Here is a 24,587-nt window from a genome sequence, read left to right on the forward strand (position 1 = left end):
TGGTGCATAGTCCTCTGCCTTTTCATTCTGTCTATCTTTCTGTGAATGTGGGTTTCGTTCCACTGGCTGCAGGATTGTAGTTCTTCTTTTTCTGCTGTCTGCCCTCTGGTGGATGAAGCTCTCTGAGAGGCTTGTGCAAGCTTCTGGATGGGAGGGACTGGTGGTGGGTAGAGCTGGGTGTTGCTCTGGTGGGCAGAGCTCAGTAAAACTTTGTCTGCTGATGGGTGGGGCTGAGTTCCCTCCAGTTGGTTGTTTGGCCTGAGGCAACCCAGCAGTGGAGGCTACAGGCTCTTTGGTGGGGCTAATGGCAGACTCCAGGAGGACTCACGCCAAGGGGTACTTCCCAGAACTTCTGCTGCCAGTGTTGTTGTCCCCGCGGTGAGCCACAGCCACCACCCACCTCTGCAGGAGACCCTCCAACACTAGTAGGTAGGTCTGGTTCAGTCTCCTACAGGGTCACTGCTCCTTCCCCTGGGTCCCGATGTGCACACTACTTTGTGTGTGCCCTCCAAGAGTGGAGTCTCTGTTTCACCCAGTCCTGTCAAAGTCCTGCAATCAAATCCCGCTAGCCTTCAAAGTCTGATTCTCTGGGAATTCCTCCTCCCGTTGTCAGACCCCCAGGTTGGGAAGCCTGACGTGGGGCTCAGAATCTTCACTCCAGTGGGTGGATTTCTGTGCTATAAGTGTTCTCCAGTTTGTGAGTCACCCACCCAGCGGTTATGGGATTTGATTTTATTGTGATTGTGCCCCTCCTGCTGTCTCATTGCAGCTTCTCGTTTGTCTTTGGATGTTGGGTATCTTTTTTTGGTGAGTTCCAGTGTCTTCCTGTCAATGATTGTTCAGCATCTAGTTGTGATTCCAGTGCTCTAACATGGCACTGCTTCTGATCAAAGAAATAATTTCACATTCCAGAGGCTGGGAAGTCCAAGATCAAGTTTCCAATAGGATTTGGTTTCTGGTGAGAGCTCTTTTCCTGGCTTGCAGATAGCCACCTTCTCACTGTGTCCTCACATAGTGGAGAGAAAGATATCTAATGTCTCTTCCTGTTTTATAAGGATAACAGTTTTAGCAGATTACTTAGCTTATTCAAGTAAAAATTTTAAAAAAATGTTTGTTCCTCCAGTGATTGAATTTACAAAATGGAGTGGACAGTTGCCACCTTAAATCATTGTAGAAATAAACACGGTATGATAAGTAGGGAAAATTTTGTTAAAAAATTCTACTGCAAAGGTAATGCTGGCACTCTTTCCTAATCAACAACCATAACTTATTCAGATTTCCTATACTAAACACTTGGGTGAAGAAATGAAGGACCAAGGAAGCCTTCAAGAAGAAAGCAAAGGTCAAAGCATTTTCAGGCTAAAAGGAAACAATCACTCTGAGTTTTCAAAGGCTTGCTTATAGGGACACATTACAAGTGTTAATTCTTTGGGTAAGATTCACATTTACCAGACTGAATGTTTATAGTCACTGCCATTTGAAGTTTTGATCCTCAACTCATTAGAAAATTACTCAACACTGTATGTATGACCTCTTGTATTTGTCTTGTACTGCTTTTAAGCTCTTGAAATACTGAACTCTTAAACGTTTCATCCCCCTAAGACTGTAAAGCTTTTGGAGGGAAAGAGCTTTATTATGTCCCTACCCCTGTTAATCACCAAGAGGGTCACAATGAGCTCAATTAATCTACTGAATCTTTTAACTCTTTCATTTTTTTTGTAATGCCCTTGGGATATGCATTCTGTAAATGGACACTCAACATGTTTATAGTGAAAATATAATGGCTGAGAGCCTGGCCAGTGTAAACACATTCTTTCTATGTCTTAATGACAAAGGATTGCTTAGATTTAGAGAAGAAAAAGGGTGATTTCTTTTACAGTGTGTTAAAGTATTAAAAAGAAGCAACTGAAAGTTCTTTGGATTTTATGCTCTACCACAGTGCAAACCCCTGGGTAATCTGGCCTCCTGTTTCTTCGTGCAAAGCAGAAAATCAGACTCAGGGTAATGAATTCTACCCAGCCTTGGGCACTTGAAGCTGAGCGCTGCGATCGTACATCATCTTCCACACTGCCCCCTTATAAACGAAATGCAAACTCTGGGCTTCTCAGTGGGACAGGCACACAACGAGAGGAGAGGGGCCGCACGCAGAGGGGTCAAGCCCAGGAAGCAGAGACCTCTACCCCAGACCTCCCCTTCCGCAGACAACCGAAGTAGAAGGGCAGATGTACGTGGGCAGAGATGTGTGCCCAAGAGACGGGCACAGATGGACCGGGGACATTCGTAGCAAGGGAGCTGGGACACAAACCACGAAGGGTGATGAGAATCCACCTCGTGGACGGTATTTTGTGCCAATGAGTGTGTGAACGTGTGAACTCTACTCCGGAACGGGTGGCCGCGGAGCCCGGCCTGGCGCGGCCTCCAGGGCGAAAAGAAAGAGGTGGCTTTGTTCCCGGGATGTGAATAAGGGAGCCGAGGCCGAGCTTACAAAAGGTAGCGTTCCGCGGCGAGAACACTTGTCTCGGTAGGGGCTTGGACAGCGCGCGAAACTCGCAATCAGGCTCCCAGCCGGAGCGGCCGGCTGCACAAGTGCCCGCAGTGGGGACAGCTTTGTTGGCCCCTGAGCTTCGCTCGTAGAGGCCGTGGCGCGGGCCCCGCCGCGTCCCCCAGCCGGCGCGGGCGGCCCCACGCGCCCGCCACTCCGCTGAGCTGCCAGCACAACATTCCGTTTAAAAATAACACCCACGTGCGCTGGTAAACAAGCGCGCGCTGCTGCTGGTGCCGCGCGCCCAGGGCGAGCCTGTGAGGCGCGCCCGCGCGCGCGCGCCCGCCCTCCTCCCGCACGTGTCTGCCGGCTCCGCCCGAGTTGCGCTAGCGCGGCCCAGTCTCCGCCCCTTCGGCGGGCCGCTCACCGCCCAGGAGCCCCGAGACCAGCCGCTGCCGGGCCCTAGCGCCCCCCGTATTACCAGGCGTGCCCCGCAGAATGCTCTCCAACTTTCCTCCCCTGATGCCACCTCATCGCGGCTGGACACATCGTCTCAGGTCTGCTCCTTCCCTCCCCTCCCCGGTCTTCTCACGTCCCTCTCCTTTTAACTCTCCCTCCCATCAGCGTGCGGAGGATTGCCTTCTGGTTCGCCCTCTCTCTATCCTCTCCTCTTTCCTTCCTTCGAATTTTACTCGATTGTTTATTATTTGTTGGGGGGCGGAGGCGGGGGGCGGAGAGGGGCGTCTGGGGCCTGGTGACGGGTGGCCGCGGCCAGTCAGCGCGCGGCGTGGCTTGACGAGTAAGCGGCGCGGCTTGACGAGTAAGCGGCGCAGCGAATGGCGACGCGGCGCAGAGATCCCGGGTCACGCGCTTGTGGATACAATGACATCATCTGTTTGTACGCGTCGAACTAGCTTGGTGCAGGGGCGGGGCCTCGCGTCACTTGAGTGACGGGTCCTACGCAAAGCACGGAGCCTGGATTCGGCCGGGTGGGCGGATTCCTGGGTACGCTGGGTTGGACCTTTTTGTGTACAGGGTTGTTGCGGAGTCCGCTTTGGACTCCAAGATATTTCTGTGACTTGGAAGGATTTGGGGGGTGGGGGCGGGGAAAGATATTTATAAACCAAAGCGGATAGAATTTTGGTGTGCGTGTCGCATGTCTTGCATTCTTAGTGCACAAATGAACGACTTTGGGTACTGATCGTAGGATAAGGACTTGTGAAGATATTTTTCTAAACCTAAAGGAGTAGCTTTCTTTTAAAAAGTAAAAAATGCACAATTAGGTGTTTCGCCGTCATTTTAAAATTAGACTCATTATTTCCCATTCACAGTTGTTCAGAATTTGTTCTTGCATTTAGGAATGTGGAATAATCTGCTTTTCTCCCGAGTTACACTTCTCCCCTCGTTTGCCGTGAAATTCACGAAAAGTGAAACACGATTGCGGTCAAGCGTCCTAGGTTAGTGCAAACCTCTTGGTGCCTGATCAAATCTGAGGGCATCGGTTTATCGAAGTCCTGAGGGCACCAACATCTTCGCTTGCCAGTATTTTCACGCTGAGGTAACCCTTGCCATCTACGGTCAGCATCTTATCTCGGGTGTTACCTGGGTGTCGGGTTCTAATGGGGAACCGGACACCAGGGCGGGCGCAGAGCCTGGCGAAGCGACGCGCTAGCTGGGGACCCCCGGTGCCAGGCGCCCTGCTCCGAGTCAGGGAGGCCACGCGACTGCGCTGGTGGAGGGTGTGGGGCTCTGCGGCCCCCCCACCTTCTCCTGGGCCAGCGCCGCGCTTTGTTGTCGTTGAGGCTCGCGGGAGAGAGGAGGAGCCCGGCGGGGACCGCTGCTGGAGCCTGCGGAGTCCCAGCCCCCGGCGCGCGGCCTCACACCCAAGCCAGCGGCTCCGCGGGGCCGGGTCGCGCAGGCGCGCGCGCGCACACACACACACACACACACGCGCGCACACACACGCACACCAGCACACCCGGGCCCGCCGCCCAGCCCTCCCCCTGGGCGGGGACCCGCCCGCCCGCCGTCAGCTTAGGTTGAGGCACCCTGCGTGTGTCTATAACTTTGTGCTGCTGCCGCGGCCGCCCTGCTCGTGGAAGGGAGGAGGAGGAATGTGGAAGGCAGCAGCGCGCAGGCTGACAGGCGGTTCTTCAGGCGGGCTGCGGCGGCTGCTGGAGCGCCTCTTCTTGGCCGAGGTTGCGCGCCCCCTCCTCGCCCTGCCCCGGCCCCGCGCGGGATTGTGAGTCCTCCCCCCTCGTTCCTGAAGAGAAGGAACCCAGGTAGGCGCCGGAGCTGTGCAGCGGGTCGGCCGCCTTCCCGGTGACTCCGGATCTGCTTCTGAGCTGGGCCAGGCGCTTCCCTTTTCCCTCCCCGTGACTCGGTGTGCGCGCCGCTCTTCTCTCCCGCTAGTGTTTTTAAAGGACTTGAGTGAAGGGGGAAACTGTCAAGATGGCAGCAGCGGGAGCCAGGAGGTGATGAACGTGCTGGTCCGGGTTTTCTGGCGGCCCGGGAGACTTGGTGCTTCCCGACCTGTTGGAAGATTGACGTTCCGACTTGCCCCCTCCTCTCGCTCTTACAGGGAAGGGGGTGGAGTACACGACGCCCGCGGGAAAATAAACCACACAAACCCCCAAAGTGGCCGTTGCTGCTCGGCTCGACCCTTTGCAAATACCCGCTGAGCTGCTTGCTCCCCTTCTTCCCTCTTTCCTTTTTTTCTGGAAGTGACAAGAGCCCGTTTGCTCTCGGACCCACGTTCACCCTCTCAGCCCGCGGGCGAAGAGGGGAGAAGGGAGCTGCCCGCGCCTTCCCCGGGCTTGGGCCCTCCGTTAGGAGGGGGGGTGGCAGGGGGGCGCGGAGGCGGCAGGGCCAGGGACTGGGAGAAGAGCCGAAGACGCCACAGACTTTGGCGGCGTCGCCGCGGGAAGCACTTGAGCGGGCTGGAGCGAAACATAAACAAACGCACGCCCGCCCATACTCGGGCTCCGACCACGGCTGGGCTGCGCCAGCTCGGGCTGCTGCCCGCTTTAAAGGCGCGGCCCGCGCCCCTCCCCCTTCTTCCCCGCCCCTCCCCCTTCTTCCCCGCCCCGCCACCTAGCCCAGGAGAGACCTGCAGCTTCCGCGGCGGCGGCGGGGGGAGTGGGGAGTGGGGAGTGCCCCGTGAGAGCCCGTCCATTCGCTCCAGTCTCCCCAGCGGCCTGGTAGGGGGGCCGCGTCTGCTGCGCCAGGTCCGCGGGACGCACGTCTCCAGGTCTGCCTGCTCCTGGGAGGCGGGCGCGGTGCGATCGGGAAGCGGTGGCCGCGGCGGCGGCGGGCGAGGACTGGGCTGCAGCCCGGGATAACCAACTCTCCTTCTCTCTTCTCTCGTGCTTCCCCAGGCGGCGGCAGTAGCGGCGACGGCGGCGCCCGGGAGCCCGAGTCTTCGCGGCGCCCCCGTCCCTCCCCCGCCGCACCCCGCCCCGGCGCGAGAGGAGAGCGCGAGAGCCCGAGCCGCGGGCGGGCGGGCGGCGAAGATGGCAGAGGCGCCGGCCTCCCCGGCCCCGCTCTCTCCGCTCGAAGTGGAGCTGGACCCGGAGTTCGAGCCCCAAAGCCGGCCGCGCTCCTGTACGTGGCCCCTGCAGAGGCCGGAGCTCCAGGGGAGCCCGGCCAAGCCCTCGGGGGAGGCGGCCGCTGACTCCATGATCCCCGAGGAGGAGGACGATGAAGACGACGAGGACGGCGGCGGTAGGGCCGGCTCGGCCATGGCGATCGGCGGCGGCGCGGGCGGCCCGCTGGGCTCAGGGCTGCTCCTGGAGGACTCGGCTCGGCTGCTAGCTCCGGGAGGGCAGGACCCCGGGTCCGGGCCAGCCCCCGCGGCGGGCGCGCTGAGCGGGGGGACGCAGACGCCGCTGCAGCCTCAGCAGACACTGCCACCGCCGCAGCCGGGGGCGGCTGGGGGCTCCGGGCAGCCGAGGAAATGCTCGTCGCGACGGAACGCCTGGGGGAACCTGTCATACGCTGACCTGATCACTCGCGCCATCGAGAGCTCCCCGGACAAACGTCTCACTCTGTCCCAGATCTACGAGTGGATGGTGCGCTGCGTGCCCTACTTCAAGGATAAGGGCGACAGCAACAGCTCTGCCGGCTGGAAGGTGCGTACTCACCTGGGGCGGGCGGCCAGACCCGCCGGGCCTCCTGCGCATTGCGAGATGTGCCTTCGATTCGTCGGAGCGCGCCTGCGGGCGCCGGGGAAAGGGGTTGGCAGGGAGAGCCTCCGCTGTGAGGCTTTGGGGGTTCTGTGTGACCCGGGAGGAGGGGAACCTGGGGATGGCTGCGCAGGCGGCGGGAGGGGGAGAGGAGGCTCCTGGGGAAGCCTCGGGCATGGCCAGGTGAGGAGAGGGCGCGAGGGACGCTGGCGAGGGAAGGACAGACGAACAGGAGTGCATTTGCCGGATTCCTGGGTCATCGCAGAGGAGGTAGGTCCTCGGCCAACTTTGGAGTCGATTTCCCGGTAGTGGGTGCACGCGAGGCCGCTGGGGGTGGAGTGAGGGGACGTGTTTGGGAATCGGTGCCCGGAGGTGAGGTAGGATGTGTGGTTTCCAGTAGGTCGCAGGAGCATGGTGTGTTGTGACTAGCTGGATGAGAACCCTTGTGTCCAAGTTTCGGGGTTGTGGGTGTTAATTAATTCCCACAGGCACATCGATCCCATGACAAAAAGCAGTGGTTGTAAACCTTTTCTTGGCCGGTTCTCTTTCCTTGCCTGTGTTGACACCTTTATTCCTCAGAGATGTCTCAATAGCAAACCTGCCTCGGAGTAGCCTCTGAGATGATTTGGGACCTGGAACGGGCCAGCCCTGCCACCTCGACAGGGACTAGCTGCACCTGCTGCTTCCCCTCTGAGGCCTGGACTCTGGCCCTGTCTGAGGCAGGGGGTCCAGGTGTGGAGGACCGGGGCCTGGCGCTTCACTTAAGCCTTTGGGAGGGAGGTTTGCTGGCAGGGCTGGACTGTAATGGCTTCTACCTATTATTATAAGTGAACCCGAAGAGAGGCTCTCTACTGCTCCTTTTCTGCCTCTTGGGGCACTGGACACGTGGTAGGGAGAGAGGTGTGGAAAGGCCTATGATGTAATGACTTCCTGCAGTTGGGCATCCAAAGAGATTAACTCCTGTCCCCCTGCGGGGCTGCTGATACCCAGCTGCTTTGCTCTTGCACCTCATCCTCCTGGTCCCGTCTGCTAAGATATGAATGTGTACCAGGCAAAAGAGAGCCCTGTGCCTTGTGCAGTTGGAGATACATATATCGTTTGTCAGTTGCTTCTATTAACAAGTTAGCTTTTTTTAAATTTTATTTTAATTAAAGAGGTAGTTGCTTTCTCCTTCTGTCCTTTCCTTCGTTGTCTTTGGGGAGCCCTGTACTTCCTGGGTTCCAGTGGGTGTGTAAAATAAGAATAACTTGACCTTAGGCGGAGAACTGAAACACTGTAGAAGACTCAGTGTATGAAAAAGCTAAAGAATTTAGTGTTATTAACTTTTAATTTGCTTTAAAAAAATCTTGCAAAGTGCCTTTAAAAATTTTTTTTTATGGCTAGTATTGGGAAGGGCTTGTTTAGATACTTTAAAAGCAAAATGTGTGCTTTGATATTATTCCACAGATGTAGCTCATCCTTGAACAAATGCTGATATTATGAATCTTACATTTGATTTAATTTTATTGTTTTGCCAAGGGATATGAGTTGTGTGATATGAGAGATATTTATGAAACAGATGAGAGTTCTGTTTCAAAACAGTGCTAATGTGATACCTTTAAAAATTGAGTTTCCAAGTGGATGGTGAGGGTTAATCTCAAGGTTCAGTATTAGGAAAGGGTGAATTTATGGGATCTAAGAAGATGGATTTTGGGGGGTGGTGGGATATTTTCCAAATTTCTCACACTTGAAATTTAGTTCTGCATATTTTGAATTTGGCAGAAAATCTGTTAGTTAAAAGTTAGCTTTAAGTTAGTTTAAAAGTTAACATAGGAAGGGTTTTTACCTTTCTTATTATTTTTAAGATTATGAAAGTAATTTAAACTCCACAAATAATGTTTCTTGCATTGTGTTTATAGTTGAAGATAATACCAGTTTATAGTATTTGAATTTTTTATAGTATCTGAATTTAAGATTTATGTGAGAAAGTGGTATTACCAAAAGTAGCCATGAGTTGAGATTGGATTAATTATGTTTTCATGTAGCTTGCAGGATTTGCAATAGAGATTTTGGGCCTAGTCATAAACTTTGTGGTTTTCTGTCCTGTTTTTGGTCTCATGGTTTCTTTTTTCCTTCTCTGTTATCTCATCTTTCTTTAACTAAAATTCTATTAAATATTGTGAATTAAAACTGCCCAGCCCTAATATGTTTAATACAGGGCACATATTCTATGAGTATTTTTACTTGAAAATTTTACACCAATTCTGTTTCTGAGTATCACACAAAAACTAATCCTTGAAGACTATAGGGATATAATTTAGTTGAAGAATTTTTGTAAGATGACCTTTATCAAAAGATGCAGCCATGCAGGAACTTCCAAATCTTTGATGATGGAGAATGCCCTTTGAAACTGGGGCTGCTGGTTTCACATTCCGATTATGACTAATAGCCAAGCTTTTTTGTGCTTGTGGTTTAGTGGGGGGTGGAAGAAGAGGGACAAGGGAGAAGTCAGGAGCTAATTGTGACTCATTTCCATGCATCCGAGTTTCAGGAGTTGATTTCTATCATGATTATTCATTTTGGAAGCATGCATGTGCATTTAAACCACACTACTTTCATTCTGAGTTATGCATGCAGGTTTCTAACTTCTAAAAATGTCTAGAATTCAGGTTAACCTCTCCTAGTCATGTGTGCACATAGGCATAATATGCAGGGTCTAGGCCTTACTTCTTTTGTAGCTTTTTGGGCTATTGTATTATGAGATCTTTTATCCAGAATTATCACTCTTAAGATCGTAGACTGAATTAGAAAAGAGGCCTTAGCGATCAGAATTGAGACCAGTGGCTCAAAATCCTGGTTGCATGTTAGAATTACCTGGGAGCTTTTAAAAAATACCAGTGCCCAGAGAACCTGATTTAACTGGGCTGATGTGTGGGCATTGGCTGGTGGGGTTGTTTTAGTTTTATTTTGAAGTTTCTCAGGTGATTTTAATGTACAGCCAGGATGAGGTTTGCAGATCTCCTTCAACCCCCTTATTTTATAGGTGAAGAACTTGATTCTTCAAGTTAACGACTTTTCTAAGGTCACACAGCTAGTTAGTACAGAGGTAGTTAGTAGCCGTGGTTCTAGAGATCTTTTTCACACTGTTTTTCTCTTTAAATTGATCCTTTTTAAAGGTTATTTATTAAATACTGAGTAGTCTTATGTAATTAGAAGTTGTTTTCCTGAAAAGCATATTTGCCTCTCAATCTAAAAAATCTTGGTTATTGTTTCAACATCGGAAGATGGATGATGATTGATGGAGGCTGAGTGAGTGCACAGTGTTTTGAAAGCTGTCTGGTGCCTATCAGGATGGGTACTTAGGAACTATGAAGTGACAAAGGAGGCAAAAAAGAGCATTTTAACAAAAGGAGGAAGCTCTTGGTTAACTGAAGTTTGTCGGATGCAAACTGTGCCAGGGAGAAAGGTGATGGCTATCTTGCAGGTTCCCTTACTTCGGGCATGAAAGTAGAAATGAATAATCAGATGTGGTTAAGAGGGGAAAAGGTTACCTTTCCTTTAATTCAGATTCAGCTTACTTGCATGGGACCTGTAATTGAGCTGGTGAGTTGTCTGTTTCCACCTGTCTCAGGCAGACCTCTGGGACTCCAGGGTTTACCTGGTAAGGCCCATTTATTACTGATTCTCCTACACAGGTCCACACATCTGTGGTTCCCGTGGGTCGGGGCACAGTCACGTTAGGCAGCCATGAGTTTCTGTGGTGGTTCCTACAATTTCATAAACGTAAGATACTGTGTGAGGACTTCGGCTGCTGCTGCAGAGGATGGTTCTTCAAGAGACTGAGTCTTCCTCCATGTGAGAATGTGTCCTCTCACCAATACTTCCCAAGGTTGAAAGATGAGGGCTGACCTGCCGCATAAAGCTTGCTCACGTCCTCACTGTTCTAGCTTTTTAGATGAACGCACCCAGTTCCTTTTCAACATACTGTGTTTAAAAAATGTTATTTTAACTGCAACTTTGACGTTTAAAAATATTTTTAACAATTTCAAAATGACAGACTCATAATAATTCCACTCATAATAATTCCATTTTGGCCTCTAATTTTGACCTCAGTCACCTTTTGGAGTAAAGGGCCAGTTACGATCATGCCATGTATGAGGAATCTGTCTTCAGCTTGGCCCCTGTTGCTAAAATGCTGTTTCGTAATTTCCTTTGGCAGTACTGTCTTCGTCAGTGATTCTCAACTAACATACTTCCTCTTTCTACAGCAGCAATACACCAGGGGGACTGTTTTTCTTCTTTTTCAAAGCTGTGTCATCGACCTGTGAGGTGAAGAAATTGGCCCTTTTAGACTTTGATCGGTGAGCCCCGTGTAGCAGAGAGACTCTTTTAAAAAGAAGCTGTTTGTTTTGATATGTTTATCTCCGTCTTAGAAAATGAAATGAAACTATGCAGACTTATTTTTAGGAGTTTTTAGGAGGGTTCTATTTTAAGAGAATGACACCATAGAAGAACATCTTGTAGTTAAACTTTTTAATACTCGTGATGCTTACTTAAAACCTGCAAGGTACTTTTATTTGGAAAATTAATGAAGAAGCCTTGTCCCACTAAAAAGTCATTTACTTGGTTTGCAAAAAGTTTAGCAGACACCATTCATCCAAGGATCTTTATAAAAATGCAAAGATAAGACTTTCTAGGCCAGTGCCTTCTGGGGAGGTACCCAAATTACCCATTGCTGATCAGATTCCAGATTCCCTGGGCTGGAGAGAATATGGGAATTTGTTTTGTTTTCGTGCTCATTCATCTTGTCTGTGAGGAACAGACTTGCTCCTATTTTTGACTCCTCATTTTTCTCCTCACCGTTTCCTGTATCACAAATGGAGGAGCCCTGAAGACCACTTTGGCTTTTTGCTGCTATAGAAGGAGCTGGCGATGACACATATGTAGGTGGGTTAGTATCAGTGGATGATACAGCTGGCGTACAGTAAGCGAGTGAAAGATTGGAAAGAGAAAACCTTTTTACCCGTTACCCCGTTTGCATTTCATGCCGTTTGATTCATTCAGCAAGTATGTATCAACGGCATACAGTGTGCAGGGCGTTCTGCCCGGCCCAGGGATGTAGTGGTAGCACAAGGCAGATAAGGTTCCAGTTCATAGGAGTTTGTGTTCTCTTGGGGGAAGACAGAAAATAAACATGCAAATCTGTGCTCTGTAGACTTGTCCCTTCTCTTTGCCTTTTTTCCCCTCTGTACTTCTACTTTCCTTAGTGCTTCGGCTCTCTGCAGAGAAGTTACCAGCAAGCAGAAAAGTCGAAGTTGAGATCTGGCTTGGAGCTGGCTTTTAGCTCTCTGCAGATCATATCCAGCTTGCTTTGGAGATGCAAGACCGCTGTCACGTGGCTCCTGCAGTTTGGGTCTGTTTGGGAGAAGCTGGGGCCTTCCCAGGCCCACCCGGATTAGAGCATGCCTGTGGCCCTGGACTAATCTGGGGGCCCCAATTCTGTCTCGTGGGGCTGGTATAGGACCGGCCTCTCGGAGTGGATGTGGAGCCTTGATGCAGTCGAATCATCTGTATTGCTTCTTGCCTCCAATTCAGAACTAAACGAAGTCTTAAAAATCATATAACTACTTCATTTTGCAAGTGAGGAAACAGGCCAGGAGCATGTGAGGGACTGCCTCAGGGACCCACAGCTAGCAGGGGTGGAGTTAAGAGTGTCTGTGTGAGCTGAACCCAGGGCACTAGCGTTCTGTAATATCTGTTACTAACCATTGTGGTTTCACAGCTGTTCTAGTCATCTCCATTTCTGCAAACTCTTACTTCATTTTCTCTCGTCTGCTTCCCCTCCCCCATCCTCTAGGCTGGCTGGCAGGACAGTAGCTGTGTTTCTCTTTTTGCATTCTGCATCAGCACTCTCCGCTCACCTTTCTGGAAAAACCTACTCTCTCAACCCCACCCTACCCTGCCCACCCTCTGACTCCTGTCTGTTCCTTTTGCCATTTTTCTGTGACTCCTGTATATTCTCAACTACAGTGTAAAAGCCTTGAAAGCAAGGAAGGTGTCTAACAGACAAAAGCATTTCTGATGCTGGGATCTGCTCTTGGGATCATTATGCCCTCAGCCCATGAGCCTAGCCTTGCTCTGGGATAGTAACATTGAAAGGGGATGACGTGACTCAGGAGTGGGGTGACGTCATGTGTAGAATCTTTTGGATACTTGTAGCTATGAAGGTGGCCCAGACCTCCTAGCGTTGGTGTCGATATGATGTAGTGTAATTATGAAATGATGCTCTGCTATCTAAGGCATTTCTTGTAGTGTCTTATTTCTGCAGTTCTAGCATAGAGGTCCTTGAAAACTTCATCAGTGCCAGTCACTACCCATCACAGAAACTGAGGGAAACCTGATCTTCAGATGACTTTTCCTTAAGAGAAGGTTGAAATCAAGTCTTCCCTCTGTGTGTGGACCCCGCTTTATGCAGCATCAATAGGACTGTCTAGAAAGAGTCACCATGGCATTGTTCAGCCTAAAATGTACATACTTGCCCACTACAGGAGCAGAGCTGTGGTGTAAAACTAAGTTGTCCATAATGTTCTGCATTTGGGGGTATAAATCCTAGATGTACTTGAAGTTTTTTATTTATGGATTGGAAAATAGAAGTCACATATGAAGGAAGAAGAGATACCGAGCAGTCTGAGCTGGACCTTTCCAGGGCTAGTCTGCAGCTCTTCCGAAGTAGTTTTCTGAATAGGTGGTTCAGATAGTGATTATCATAGAAGATCCCAATTCTGATCGCATCACTGCCCAGACAGGCTCAGCATCTAACCATTTTATTCTTGACTGAACAACTTTCATTTCTCAGTATTGCAGTTTCCCCAGTTGGAAAAAGAAGTATAATAGCAAGCATCTGTAGAATATTGTGTTGTATCACTCCTTCCTGGTGAAACACAAATGTATAATTAGAGTATGTTTCAAGCTGGGCCTTTTTTTTTTCACTCAAGAGTGTGCATTTTCACTTGGACCTTTTTTTTGTGGTTTTAATCTTGAGGCTTTTTCTCTGGAGTGTGTTAGTCCCTACTATGGGATAACATTACAGAGTGAAGTAGGCTAAGTTCTCTGGTGGCCTGTGGTACCTGCACTAATCTGCTACTTCTGTAATTGTCTGTGGTGAAGAAACCAGGTTATCTTCTGGGGGCTCACAATGCCTGGGTGTCCAGATGCACCCCTGGCCTGCAGTGGAGAGGTGAGCTTAGAGCAAGGCAAGCTGTGGCATGCTTGTGGGGCAAAGCCAAGGTCGGAGGTGGCCCCTGCCACACGCAGATAAGCGACTGCCTTAGCTTTCCTCTGGAGTGAACCCGTAATAAACCCAACAGATGCCTTTGGCAGTTTTCAGTATGTGTTTTGTAATTTCTTATTTATTTCTTCGAAGACTTCTGTGTGTGTATGTGTGGGAGAATCCGCATCATATTTTTCCTTGTGTTTGGATGTCTAGTGAAATTAATAACTTGGCTCCTGAAACCATTGAGAATTTTCTTTAAATTTAGAGCCAGCAGAGGGAGTACCCAAGTCTTCAAACTGATCTCAAGGTTTTTTCCCCCCACATAGCTAAAATAATACCTTGGTTAAAAACAACAAAAAAAATAACTCTAAAGTGCTTCCGTGTAGGCTTATGTCATTGTTAGAAAAGGATAATTTGGAGGAGGGAGTGTTTAAAAACCCAAGGTAACTTTTTTAAAAGGAAACTTTGGTCTTCTAAGACCCATGGTCCAATTCTCATCCCCAAATAGTTAAATGAAAGCGTTTTTAACTGAAAAATGTCTTCCCCTGGCTTACATCTTTTTGCTGCTCCACTCCTGATAATATATGTGAATGTTCATCTATACCTGATACCAAACTTCACAGAATGTCAAGTGTCTGGGTCAGTGGATGGTTCTGTGTTTTAGTGCTCTTTTGATTGAGACTTTTGATATTTTCCGAGATTTCATTTTCCTGTGGGTGAGAGAAAGGCAAAAGCTACATTATTCCCAATTCATATTTAGTAGTTATGGATCCACTGGAGATGATAACTTTGACATTTTTATCATCTAAAGTTCTGTAGTTCTGTGAAGCTGTAATTTGTCGTCTCCCTCCACTTTGCCCCATATTTTGGTGGTGGTGGTTTATTTTCATTTGGCAGCTGTACTGGGTTGAATAATATCCGCCCCCCCCCCCCCCCCCCCCCACAATTCATGTCCACCTGGAACCTCAGAATGTAACCTTGTTTGGAAAGAGCGTCTTTCCGGGGGTAGTTAGTTAAATTAAGATGAGGTCATATTGGATTAGTGTGGGCCCTAAATCCAATGACTTGTATCCTTATGAGGAGAAGAGAGGACATGGTAGATGCAGAGAAGGCTGCACGAAGGCTGAGGCAAAGGTTGGAGCAATGCAGCTACAAGCCAGGGAGCATCAGACTGCTGGGAGATACCGGAAGCTAGGCAGAGGCCAGGAAGGATCCTCCCCTGGAGTCTTCAGAGGGAGCACGGTGCCGCCCATACCTTGATTTTGGACTTCTAACCTCCAGCACTGTGAGAGAATAAGTTTTTGTTGTTTGAAGCTGCTCGCTCTAGGAAACAAACATAGGAGCACAGGGGTGGAAGAGAGGGACAGGAAGGGTTGTAGATAGAAGAGAAGAATAAAAACGTTTTATTTTATTTTTTTAAATTGAGATATAACTGACATACAATATTATTAGGGTCAGGTGTACAACATAACGATTTGGTATTTATATGTGTTGCAAAATGATCATCACCGTAAGTCTAGTTAACATTTCTTTTTCTTGCAATGAAAACTTTTAAGATTTACTATCTTAGCAACTTTCAGATATACAAATATTAACTACAGTCACCATGCTGTATATTAAATCCCCAGGACTTACTTATTTTATAACTGGAAATTTGTATCTTTTGACCCCCTTCACATATTTTGCCCACCCCCCCAAAAAAAGGTTTTATTGAGATTAAAATTAAAATGTTAATCATTGATAGGCTACTTTCTGGTAATTTAAATTTCTTCTTTCTTCATCCTGCTTTGAGGCACAGAAGGGAGGCATGAATTCCCCTGATTTCCCAGTGAGAACTGCTACAACTCGTCCCTCCCTCCCTCCCGCTTAGCCTGTACTCTGGGCTCCCTCCCTAACCCTCCCACTCTCCTTACTCAATTTCTACTTTTTGGCCTCTTTCGTGAAGCTGGTGGAATGACTGTGCTTGTGGAGTATGGACTTGAGGTTTACTCTAAGGCCCTGAGGTCTGGCTGAGCCATCTGGTCTAGGACCGTCAGTCTTTAAGGGCAGGGAGCAGCCTGGGTCCTCAGCGAAAGGAGAGTGAGTTTTGAAGAATTCTCTCTTCCCTGTCCCAGTCAGGCTTGAGAAGATGGAGCCCCATCAGTTTCACTGCCATCCACGGTGGCAGTAAGGCCAATCCAGAATCCCTCTGGAGTCCCCTCAGCTCCTCCTATGCTTGGTTCAAGGCCTTTCAGAGTCTCAACACACTTGAGCCTTAAGGCTCCCGTCCCCTCTGTATACATTTATGTCCACAAAACCCAACAATTCCGGTGGAGCATAGAACATAGAGTGGTTGTCCTCATCCAAGTAGCAGCAGGTATTTTCTAGGTACCTCGTAGGTGTTTGGGCTGAATTATTCAGAAGTATTTAAGAATCAGAATTGCATCTGTTTTTTTCTCATATTTCAAAATGATAATTCTGGGAAAGGGAGCCAGGGTTATAAGTCAACTGGAAGCACAGTTTTGTATTTACGGTAAAAAGAGGAGTTGACACAAGATATTCTGAAGCCTAGTTATAATAATAATAGTAGTAGTAACTGTGATTTATTGAACACTTACTATGTGCCAATCAGCTAGGTTTTTTACATTGAATATTGATCCTACGTGATAGTCATTTAAATATAAATCCCAATTTAAAGGCAAGAAAATGGTTCAGAGAGGTTTCAGTAAATTGCTTGGGATTCAAACCCAGGTTTCTTTGAACTTCTGCCTTTTCTAGTATGTTCTGCTGCCTCCTGAGTGCGGGTGGGACTTTCGGTAGGGGTGAGACAGCAGTAAAATTAAATAGCTCCCATTTTGTAAGTTGCTACTGTGTGCCACTTTCTTTATATATATTACCGTCAATCCCATTATTAATCTTTCAGAATACTGTCTTGAATGTTTATCTTCCGAACTGTGGCTGACTCAGGGTAACTAGCACGTCTCTGTGTTGTTGGGGGAGTGGACGGAGACCCATGATTTAGGCTCCTGCCTCTGATTTTGCATGAGCTAATAATTTTAAGAATCCAGACAGTGCCTGGGCTTTTAGTGGGGGAGTTTGATTTGGGGATTCTCATTTCTGTTTGGACACTGCCTTCTGTAACCATGGTTCACTGTGGGTCAGATAAATAGTGTATTAGTATTGAGAACTAACAGAGTGATACATGGTGTGTGGAAATCCTTTGGGTTGGGCTTTTGTCTCTGAGAAATTTCTGCCTTGGTAGAACAGAATATCTCTGTTTCTGTAGGCTTTGGGTAGGTAGGTGGATGGAGGTAATACCACCAAGAAAAATGGATTTCAGGAGAAAAAAAGAAAACATTTATAAGAAGTTTCTGGCGGAAGTGTGGTTGCTGAGTCAGATCTCATAATTAAAGGTATTAAGCATATTTTGTGAGGTGGTCGACCCTTTGCAATGCAGTTGCTAACGGGTTTAAAGGCAGATACTAAGACAGAAACAGAAAATGCTGCATAATGCAAGTGGCTGGCCAGGTTAAAGCGTTTATCTTATTAAGGAGCTTACTGCTTTTGTCTTCAAGGTAAAATATGTATGAGTAGGACCTAAAATGATGCTTTTAATTGGCCGTGGGAATGTAGCACCCATGCCCCCTGAGATAAAATATGGCTTGCAGAACACTAATCCCATGTGTGTGTTGGAAAAAATTTTAGAACTCTCAGTTTCACAGTAAAGATAGGTGAGTAGTGTCTGGACAGTGTCCAGAAGATAGACTGAAAACCCGTGATAAACGTGGAGCAGGCAGAATGGCTCTGCCTGATAGCTGAGCACAGCCAGGGTGTGGGGGAGGGTGACGGGGCCAGAGGCAGCTGCGCAGAAGGCGGCCTTGGCCTCTGTGGACTCTTAAAGGCACAACTCTGGGTATAGGCCTGAAGTTGAAGCAGGGCATAAAATTATATCCAGTACAACTTGTTAGATGTCTCCTTGAAAATTGGTACTACATTAAAAAGATCAAGTGGAGAGTTAAGCCATTGATTCGCATAAATCAGATCTCAAAACTGCCTTTTTTCCTAAAGTGTCCTAATAATTAATTTCAAAAATGATCGTTCTTTCATCGTAAATTATCTAGATAATTGCCTTGGTTCCATATTTCACATTAAGCTTGTCTGAGTGATGTTTAAGGCCTCCTGCTCACCTTCCTGTCCTTTCTCTTTTCATTTTTAGTTTACTTGATATTTTTTTAAAAAACTCAGTATAGTTTTTCTTCTAATGCTGTAAGGTTTTCATAAAGTAAAAACACTTTCTCTAGATCTCTCCATTAGAACTTCTTGTTGGTAAATTCCTTAAAAAAATTCTACTTATGGGGATATATGTATTTCGCTTCGTTATAAAGCAGAAACTAACACACCATTGTAAAGCAATTATACTCCAATAAAGATGTTAAAAAAATTCTACCTAATTTAAAACTCCGTTTTGCTGCATATTTCTTCTAGAATTTTTACCTTATATGATCGCTGTTCCGGGGCTTCGTGGCAGCCTTCATTTCCAAATCAAGGACTTGTTAATCGCACCCTTCATACTTTTTGTTTTTTTCTTCTTTCCCCAGGCGGTAGGATGAGAAGGGACATACCATTATTCACTAGTTATTTGTCAGAATAGTCCCATTAACAGCATCAATTTGCCATTTATGAATATACCTATCATGTAAATGAACAGTGGCCTATAGAGTACACTTTAGGCAAGGTAATTTTTTTTAAAAAGTAAAAAATTGAAACTCTGAGTCCAAGCATTCTCCTGAATTTCTTTAAAAGAACAGTGATCATATATATACACTACTATGTATAAAATAGCTAACTAATGAGAACCTGCTGTATAGCACAGGGAATTGCACTCAATGCTCTGTGGTGACCTACATGGGAAGGAAATCCAAAAAAGAGGGGATATATGTATACATATAGCTGATTCACTTTGCTGTGCAGCAGAAACTAACACAACATTGTAAAGCAACTATACTCCAATAGCAATTAATTAATTAAAAAAAAAGAACAATGATCAGTTACTTGGGGTGCATCATTTGTGTAGCCCTGAGAAACCCGGAGTGTGCCTTGGAAATGCTGTGGGCCTGATTCTTTTAAAGTTGTCTTCCAGCTGACATGGGTGTGAGCGTGCTTGCTGTAGCACACTCGGGCTCTTTAGCTCCTGATAGATAGCTTCCTAGGTGAGCTAGTATACTGTTTCTTGAAATTAGTGACCTCGATCAGGCCTTCTATCTACAACCCTGTCCAATACAGATAAGCTTACAGCCTTCTGTTTGAATAGATGCATGTCCTCCGCTGAACTGAATTATCTAAATCAGTCCTATTTAGTGCCCTTCCTTTCCAAGAAAGATCCTTTTTTTCAGGCTGAGAGTCTAGGTGATCTGGGCCATATGTTAGGCTTTACCACATTCAACCTTCATGTTAGTTGCCAAGGTGAAATTTAGCATCCGATATATTTTGGCCGCACTGCATGGCTTGCTGGGTCTTAGTTCCCCAACCAGGGATTGAACCCGGGCCCTTGGCAGTGAAAGTGTGGAGTCCTAACCATTGGACTGCCAGGGGAATTCCCTGGCATCCGATTATAGGCATCTTTTAGTAGGTGTTCTTTGGGAGAAGGGAGAGGTTTATTCTGATAGTCTCATAAAATCAGGGAAAGCTTCAAGTTAATTTGTGGGCAGTCAGTCCTGAATTAAGTGAAGTACCATGTGTCAAATTAGGAAAGTTAACTTAAGGTGTTAGTGAAAGCTACCATCTTCCAGATTGATTTTAACAAGTGAATGTTTTTATCAAAAATTACTATTCTCATTTTTAAGATGCAGATTTTCCCACATCTTGGTTTTCTAATCACATCAAAGGCTTTGAATTGATGGATAGTTTTAACTGTTAGCGCAGTGGGATAACATCTGGTTTTTCTCTCTGGGCTCCCAGTGTTTGTCCTGTTGTGAGCAAAGATAATTTTCACCTGACGTCTGTCTGTGTTACCTGCGCTGAGATTCCCTGCTCTATCCACTGACCACCAACACTGCATTCTTCTACTGTCTGTTTTGTGTTCATCATTCTGCCCTAAAAAGGATCATAAAGCTTTCAGATATCTTTTCCGGCTTGTTACCTCATGCATCTGTGCTTAGTCAAGAAGGAAGAGAAGAAAATAACTCTATCTTGGTTTTATCATCTGCATCACATGATTTTACAACTTTGAAAACTCACTTGTCAGTGTGGTTACTGGGGAGATAAGTTCAATTACCAAGGGCTCTGAGAGTTACTGCTGCAGTCTCTTCCCTCTTGCCTCCCCTTTGGAAAAGAAAAACATTTAACTTTGCTCAAGGATACATTTTATTGTTTTTCCGGAGCATGATTTCAAAGTTGAACGTTTAGAGGATTTGTTTGTGAGACATTAAAAGCTCTTTGCCTCAAGTTCCTAGTTATTAACTCTTCTGAAAAAAATAGTACCGTTTTAAAAAAGGTTTCCTGATATGTCCTTTGGACTGTTGCCATGTCTTTGGCAGTTGAGGGTACTTCCTTGATTATCTAGCTGTTTCTGATTTTTGAACCTAAGACTGCCAGTGTTGGGTTGATCCTTAGATAGTCTCAGAATCTAAGAGCCTCAGTTTTACTTGTCCTAGTCGTTCCCAGCTACTTTCCCATTCTTTCTTGTTTTGTGTCATTAGACATTATGTAAAGAGGTCTTAACTGCCCTTCTTCTCTCTTTCCCATCACCCATTATTTCTCTGTGAACTTCCTCCTGCATCAGTGGTTTTCAATCTTGGCCGTATTTGAGAATCACGGGGAAGCTTTGGAAAACATCAGTGTCGAGGTCCCATCCAAAACCAATTAGGTCAGAACCTCTAGGTATGGAGCCTGGGCTTCTATATTTTTTAAAGCTGCCACGTAGTTACAATGTAGTTAGGGTTGAGAACACTGTCTTAGAAAAGCGAGAGATTTTGGCTGTGGAAGTTATCAACCAATTTAGTAATGACTTTTAGGCCTATTTCCACCCTATTCTCCATAGGGAGATTACAAGGTAGACTTTGCTCCCTGGAAGCTCCATATAAAAAGGAAGGAGCACTATGAAATTGGGATCTAAGAGAACAGTTGGCTTCTAAGACACGGGCATCATTATTTAATAAACTGTGTTTAACTAGGATTTCCTCTCTACTTTCTTTTGTGTAAATGAATGTGGTGTCTTTAAAATTTTCCAGCCCCCACTCATTTTTCTAGTCTCCACTGGACCTTAGTTAACTAATTTTGAAGTTTTCAGGCATTCCTAAGAAGAGACAGTGCTATTTCGAGTCATTGTACGTTTCCTGAAATCTGAGACACAGAAACTCACTCTTTTGTGCAACCTAATCTGATATAATAGAGGGTTCTACCGTGTTCTGATCCATTAAGCTAGTGCTTCTCAAAGCATGGTCTCCACACCAGCAGCATCACCTAGGAACCTGTTGGAAATTCAGATTCTTGGGCTCACCCCAAACATTGAATCAGAAAGTCTGGACCCAGCAATCTGTACTGTCACAAGGTCTCCGGGTAATTCTGCCGCAAGCTGAAGTTTGAGAACCACTGCTTTTAGTCATTTGCTAAGTCCAGAATTCTGCTGGGTGCAGATTAGCAGTCAAAAATCAAATTTTTCGTGCCATCTTGACTTCAGAGGCCTGATAAGAGTAGGAAGAGATGAACAGAGAGCTTGCAGTGGTATCTGTGGAGATGTAACAGAGTTCTCAGCCCTAGAATAGACTTTGCACAGATCCTTGTTGCTGTGTAGCTTTCTGTGCAGTCAAGGGCACCGACCTCCCCCCTCCCCCAGACAACAATAATAGACGATGCACTCAGGTGCACAGAGGAAGCCACGTGTTCATCCTGGTGTGTGTACTGTGTTCAGAGGACTCGTGTTTAGGTTGGATTCTTATTGTTTTGTGATCTTTTCCCCGTACTTGTTTGTTTTGGTCTTTGGGGAATGTTCCTAGTTTAAGACCAGCGTCGGACAGGGGGAGTAGTCAGTCGCCTGACTCACCCACAGACAGACGTGGGACATGTGGGAGAGAGATAAGATTAAAATGTGCTGGGTGTAATCAGTGTGAGAGGGCGAGTGAAGTGAAGGGGAAGGTGATGCTGCTTTCGTGCCGAGGTCGAGGCGAGGCACTGGTGAGGAGGTGCCAGAGTCTTGGCCCAGAGTCCTGCAGGACACACGGCCTCTCCCACCACGAGGTGAAGCCAGGTAAAGAGCAAAAAACAACTTACTGTAGCTTGTCAGTATCCCCGGATTCTGGAGTCCATTAAACAGGGCCTCATGATCACCCATATCAAACACAGCTGATGGCTTTAGGAATATAAATAGTGCGAAGAACAGTTGGTTGGCCGGGTCTTGGAAGTTCATTTCAGGACCTCCTAGCAGCTGCTTCAGAATGTTGCCTGAGATTCATAAATGCTCTTATATCTGACACTTAAGTTTGGATTACGAATTCTTCTGCTGTTAGCAATACCTTTTCCTCCATGAAGCTCTATCCGAGATGACGTAGCTTGGGTGCTGAACTTCAGAGGGACAGGAATCTGGGTTTTCTTCTTGGGAATGGGGAGGGCAGGCAAGTTAGTCTCCTCAGATTCACCAAGAGTCTTGGGAAGGAGCAAGAAGGCAGGCCCAGGTGCTGGAACATCAGCAGGTTCGCGCAGTGGTGGGAAAAGCTGCATCGGGAGACTTCACGTCTGGAGCCAGAGTTTGGAGGAGAGTCCGAAATACGGTGACCTTAACGCTGTGAGCAGAATTCGAAACTGGGCTCCGGGAGGGCGCAGGCCTTTCAAAGAAGTCAGAGGTCAGTCAGCTGGTGGGAACTTCAGCGCTTGCGACGGTGGGATGCTTCCCAAAGCAGCCACTGCTCACAGAGGAAATGCACACATGTTAGTTCACTTCCATTTTGGTTTTCCTAAAGGATGGGCTGCTGCTTGCATGTTTGGGGGATGGGGTGGTGGTGGTGTATGTTGGAAAAAATTCTGCCATTAAGGATGCATTTACAGAGGAGTAAAGGGCCTTAAGGAACAATCTGGCTCATAAGAAAAAGCTTGCCTGGCAGCCGTGTAGAAGGCTTGGCTCCCAGCCCAAGGATCAGAGGGATCTGAGTCCTCAGCTCCTATGGCCCAGAACTGAAGATGGAAATCAGGGACATCAATCTGCTCGACCTCTCTTCAGAAATCCCCTCTGGGAGGCTGTAGAGGAGGCCTTTGGTTTTGAGGATAAGGTCCCCGAGCCCTGACTTCTACGGGGAAGGTTGTAGTTGAAGTTAGAAAGCTTTTATCCCCTCCCCACAAAAAGGGCAAAAACAGTTGTATGTTACAGCTGCATTGGTGCGAATGGGTGTGCTGTGTGCAGTCACAACCTTAGGTTGACCTATCATTTTCATGGCTGTAACTAAAAGCTACTGTTAATTGAACAGTTATCATAGACCACGCACTGCTGTGGGCTTTATGCTTAATCAGCTCTTCTTTACAGATGGGGAGACTGAGGTACGGGGTGGCTTTGTAACTTAGCCAAGGCCATACACTTGGAAAGTGATAGAGGTGGGATACCTCTATCAGCATGCCTCTACTTTGACTAAATAAACTCCAAAATCAATAATTAATCCCAGCTTTAGGGATTTTGATTTCATAAAACTGCCTGAGACCTCACCGGGCTCTTCTTTCCTACCATATCTCTTATTTTGGTTTAAGAGAGGAAGGAGGGGAGTTTGCATGATCTCTGATAAAGATGAGGCAGTCGCGTTATACCTGGCTGGTCGCTCTTTCGGAACCCAGGAAGAACAGACTTGAGTGTGTGGTTGTAGACAAGCACCCACAGTGAATGCAGAAGCCTTTTAAGACTTGCACTCCTGTGAAGTGTAATTATTCTTCGGGATGGGACTCTCTGAACTGCCTGTCCTCTCCAGGCTGCAAAGCAGACGTAAGTGATGTTCCTTGCACTCTTCACTCCCGGAGGAAAAAGGAGATACCGCCTTTCTTTCTTTCTTTGTTGGTTTGGCGTACGCCGTTTATTCCCTAGCCACGGAAGCGAGTGCCTACCAGCTTCATTTAGGTTAAATATAGGGCTCATCCTAAACACCTTGTTTTCCAGATGTGAGGGGCAGGCCCAGCAGGCTGTGACGTGTCCTGGTGAGTGGAAGTGATGGGGAAGCATGTGCTAAGAAGGCCACAGCACCCAGCCCCGTGTGCTGGTGGGAGATGCTTTTTCATCCCAGAAGTCATGTGGAAGTCTTTGTATCTAGTTGGAAGAACTCAGAAACATCTGTTTTCTTAGTCGTTTGACTAGTAATATTTTTGAAAGAGGTTGGAATTTTTAAAAATGAAAATTTTGCATTCTGCATGTAAACAGAGATGTCCTAAGAGACCTAAAAGAAAATACATGAGGTGTTCGTGAGATAATGCATTTATCCTATTTAACTTCATACCTTCCAGTTAGGTTTTTGTTGTGCAGATGATGAGTGACTCCTTCAGAAGATGTTAAGGAGTGGGGTTATTTCTTTTCTGAAGAGACAGTTTTCAGGGCAGACTTTTGATATTCTCTTTTTCCCTTCTTCCTGGATGTTAAGATAGGAAAGCCACGTCTGATCCCCAAAAAGCAGTGCAGTAGATCAAACCACCCCTCGAACTGTATTCACCACCTGTGTGAGGTGTA

General features: G+C 47.1%; 1 protein-coding gene across 4 annotated transcripts in view; it reads left to right on the forward strand.

The window, feature by feature from the left end:
• Positions 1-2,877: 2,877 nt before the first annotated feature.
• FOXO3 (forkhead box O3) overlaps positions 2,878-24,587 on the forward strand; it is a 119,083-nt gene continuing 97,373 nt past the window's right edge. Inside the window, exons 1-2 of one of the 4 annotated variants that reach the window (XM_079939841.1) lie at positions 2,878-3,039; positions 5,860-6,612. In XM_079939841.1, the coding sequence (XP_079795967.1) occupies positions 5,995-6,612 (618 nt within the window). In that variant the 5' untranslated portion in view covers positions 2,878-3,039; positions 5,860-5,994. Of the gene's footprint in view, positions 3,040-4,503; positions 4,765-4,851; positions 5,733-5,859; positions 6,613-17,133; positions 21,822-24,587 lie in introns of those variants that run through there. The other 3 variants (XM_079939839.1, XM_079939840.1, XM_079939842.1) reach the window with 3 other exon arrangements.

This window comes from Stenella coeruleoalba (assembly GCF_951394435.1).
Source record: "Stenella coeruleoalba genome assembly, chromosome: 12".
NCBI lineage: Eukaryota > Metazoa > Chordata > Mammalia > Artiodactyla > Delphinidae > Stenella > Stenella coeruleoalba.